General features: G+C 37.8%; 1 protein-coding gene across 1 annotated transcript; it reads left to right on the forward strand.

Annotated features, from left to right (window-relative positions):
- The first annotated feature begins 2,825 nt into the window (after nt 1-2,825).
- On the forward strand, nt 2,826-3,605 carry LOC140036143 (uncharacterized). Its single transcript, XM_072077441.1, has one exon. It carries the CDS (start codon nt 2,826-2,828, stop codon nt 3,603-3,605), a length of 780 nt encoding a protein of 259 aa, XP_071933542.1.
- The last annotated feature ends 552 nt before the right edge of the window (nt 3,606-4,157 follow it).

The following is a 4,157-nucleotide window of genomic DNA, read 5'->3' on the forward strand; positions in this document are numbered from 1 at the left end:
TGTAGAAAGATTAATTCATATATATATAGGAAATCTTCGGAACTTTAACTGTTGTGGATGCTAAGTCTTCAGAACTTAAATGTGACATTGAAAAAAATATCATGTTGTATTGGTAAACTAGCAAGTCTTGCTCTGTTTACCCGACCGCACTTTGACGACATAAATTATGGCAAGTCTGAAAAATTCTGTCATCTCAACAAACAAGGTCATGTTATCGTTTGGAAAAAAAAAAAAAAAAACAAGGTCAATTATTTGACCTCTGTCACTAATCCAAAATGAATCTCTCAAGTTAAACTTGAGTGATCAGACTCTACTTGAGCATTGATTTATAATAATATTTTACTTTTCCAAAAGATGTGGGATGAAATATCATAAATCCAAACATAAAGTCCAAATCAATGACTATAAAGATCGCGGTCTCAAAAGTAAGTTGAGTTTTGTCCAATTCAATCACACAGTTTCATTGTATTGGTGAATTTTATATCAACTTAATTAATTACATAAGATGAGAAATTCAAATTTACGAACAATTAGTTTATAGGAGTTTAAACTACTAAAAGGAAGTATAAGAATTAGTAGTATATCAATTGGTTTGAAGCGGACAACGTCGAAGCATGTGATCCGCGCAGTACAGAACAGAAACTTATGACCTTTTTCTTGCGCGTGCATGTTGTTTCTTCAATAATTGGAGTACAAACTTTTGCTGGTACAACAACTTGGCACTCCTTTTTCCCGTTTGTTTGGTACGGGGCATTAAGAGCCGTCGAGATTTTTAGCGTATCCAACACAAATTGAAAACGAAAAATTCTCCGCGATTTGATGCATGCTCCAAAACTGCGGTACGGCTGCACGGTGTACGCTGCACTAACAAAGAAGAAATTATTTGAAACTCTTTCCCAGCACAGTTCAAACAGGGCACGTTGAAAGCAAGACTTTTCATGAAGCAGAGCAATTTGAGTAAGAGCCGGCAAGGGAGGTTTCTTGGGTCAAAATCAAATTAATATATGATGGCGTGCTGTGACAGCAGAGGATTAGGAACTCATTCACGTCGTTCAAGTCACCGTCCAATAATATGTGCATCAAACGTCAGAACGTGGCTGGGGAAGGTGGGATGGACCCTCCACCGGACCGGACACAGGACGAGACGTCGGCACTCGGCAGAAGTATTAACAAGACAACTCAGCATGAGCATCTTTTCCACGTCAATTGGGGCCCAATGACTAATTTAACCGTGTATTAACATATGAAATTAAATTACATGAAACCTTTGTAATGCACTATAAAACAATTGCCATTTTCTTTGCTGTCTATTACCTAAACCATTTACCTAAGCATATTACTATGACTCGATTTGTAATAACCAAATTATAATCAATGTTGGGTTTAAGATTAACATTCCTTTCCTTTCTTTTAACTCTTCCGTCTCTTTCATCAATCACTCTTCAAGCTTTTTGATCGATCGTCCTTTTTCTTTTACTTAATCGTGATTGGTGACCACTAATTGGGTTGCATGCCCGTGAAGTCTCCCACAACTGTACAGATCGTTATCATTATGCTTGGTTGTGAAATTCGTGTAAAGTCCGTGATAGCCATCAGGTGTCCTCTGCTTCACCACCAAAAGCAGGAGGGCATTAAAGGAAAAAACAAAAAAAGAACCAAAAAAACATGAGGAACACACGAAAGGTGCGAGCACAATCCAAATTAATGATTTAATGACAGTTTTTAGTTACTAATAAATGTTTTGGCAACTGGATCTGCCGAGAGAAAAGAAAACCAATGTGCATGTGACCTGTCGCGACCTTATGACTTGCACATTATTTCCCTCTTCACAGACTTGCATTATTTGTTTCCTCTTCACGGGAGAGATGACACGTGTCGCGAAAACTTGATTCTAATTGGATCTCAATCGCCGCTCAATGAGGTCAGGAAGTGACCGTGAGCACAAGGAAAGAAGACATGTTTTAGATGAGAACTTGGAGCATCCAGAACTTTTACCGCTTACATTTTTTTTATTGGTTTCAGATTATAATGTGTCCAGACATATTTAATAATAAAAAAATAAAACATTTTAATTAATTAAATGATTATAAAATATTTAGATAAAATTTAATCAAAACAATAAGTACTAATTTGTTCATTTATCAGTTTTTACTCGATACAGAATACGCTCAAATGTTAAGATTTTAATATTTAATAATTCTAATTTTAATAATTAACAGATTAAAATTTCAATTTTCAATTTTATTGTACGTACCCCAAATTTTTATGTTAATCCTTAAAAAATCGCCTGATGCAACGTTGCAAGTTGGCTTTGATAAAACTAAAAGAAAAAATAACGACGAATATAAACTCTTTCACACCTGCAAAATTGGCTTGAAATGAATTTTTTTTTTTTTTTGGTGATTGTTTCGAAATGATTATAGTCTCAAGGCAAATGGATATCCTTTGCTATTAGCACCGTCTTTTGGCTTTTTCTAATAAATCCAGAAAAGATAACTTGAATCCGTGATACTTGCGTTGTAAAATTTTCTTTTAGGTAGACTTAAAATCCTGTGGGCTTGAATTCTGTGTGTAGAAGTTGCTGTCAAACACTAATCTTAGGTGATCAAAATTTCAGAATTTTGTACGGTAGCCACCAATACATTATCTCCATCATCCGAAACAAAACCGCAAATATTTAAAGACGACAACAATTAAGAGAGAGAGAGAGAGAGAGACTGAGAAGGGAAACAAAGTAGACGACAACAATTAAGAGAGAGAGAGAGAGAGAGAGAAATAGGCTGGGAAGGGAAACAAAGGAGTACTCCCTCATCTCCATGTCCATTATGGAAGCCTCCCTAATCTCCATGGCTCCTCTTCTTTTGAGAAACCTTATTACCTCACTCTTCATCTTTGCAGACAAATGCCTTGCTTTTTTTTCCCAGAATTCTAAGGTTTTTGAAGGTTTGCGCTATGTTATCCTCTCATCTTTTCTCTTCTTTCTTCGCATCCTACCTTCTTTCTTTCCCAGTTTGGATCCACCTGAGGATAAGTACGAGAACGGTGATAGATATGTTCCGGCCACCGTAGGCGGTGGAGGTGGTGCGACAGGATGCACCGGTGACTCGGGTATTGCTAGAGCTCTTTCCCAACTGTTGTCGATTGTTAATGATATTCCGGTCAGCTCGAGAAAGTACGAGGTTGTCAGATCATTAGCCGAGAGAATTATTGATGAGAATTTATCAGAGAATGATGATGCATTGAGAGATGTTAATCGCACCGTTCTATCCGCGGCTTTTGCGCGCACCTTGAGCCAGCTTGAAGCCGCCATGTTGGACCAAGGACGTGGTTTTGGTAGCTTTACCAGTGTTAGGAATGGTGAGCCTATGAATGGGACGGCTGAAGTCCAGTATTATTTTTTGTTGAGCCGTTTGAGGAGGGCAGTTAAATACTGTAGTGACAGGGTGTGGCTTCGTGGCAGGTCAAGCGATGAGCTGAACCGTTCGGCTAGCTCGGCCGAGAAACTTGCTGCTGAATTACTATGGCTGGCTCAGAAAATGGCGGCCTGTGGGTCTATTGAGGAAGCTAAAACTCTAAAAAATTTAGAATCCAAACAAAGCTGTTAGGATTTAGAGAAATGTGTTAATGGAGAAAGCTGTTATATATATTTTTTAACTCAGTCCATTTCCTTCCTCTCTACTAAGTATTATTGTTGCATTTCCAAGTTTCATCCAAATTCCAGTTTACATTTAACGCGGCGAAAACGTCCATCCAAATCAAACAAAGCATTGAAACGAGAAACACAAAGTCGGCACCGTTGCCTTTTTCGAGCAGCTGCGGTGCATTTACCGGTGAAAAATCTCGATACACCGTCATTAGCTCTTTTTACTAGCACTAGTAAGTAAAATACTTTTGGTCCACTCTCCGACGACTCTGGTGAACCCACCTGAACACCGCCACCGACAAAACCACCCAACCGGCCAACACCAAAACCCCAAAATTAATACCCATTTGAAATAAAATAATTTATTTCATAAATTTCAACCACCCTTTCATCTTTCTAATCATCTTTTTATCTCGCATACATCACATCACAAAAAATATTACAGTAATTATCTCAAATAAATCATTCAAATAAACTCTTATCCAAACAAACTCCGTCCGCGGCATCCACTTCG

This window comes from Coffea arabica, chromosome 2e, assembly GCF_036785885.1.
Source record: "Coffea arabica cultivar ET-39 chromosome 2e, Coffea Arabica ET-39 HiFi, whole genome shotgun sequence".
NCBI classification, from domain to species: Eukaryota; Viridiplantae; Streptophyta; class Magnoliopsida; order Gentianales; family Rubiaceae; genus Coffea; species Coffea arabica.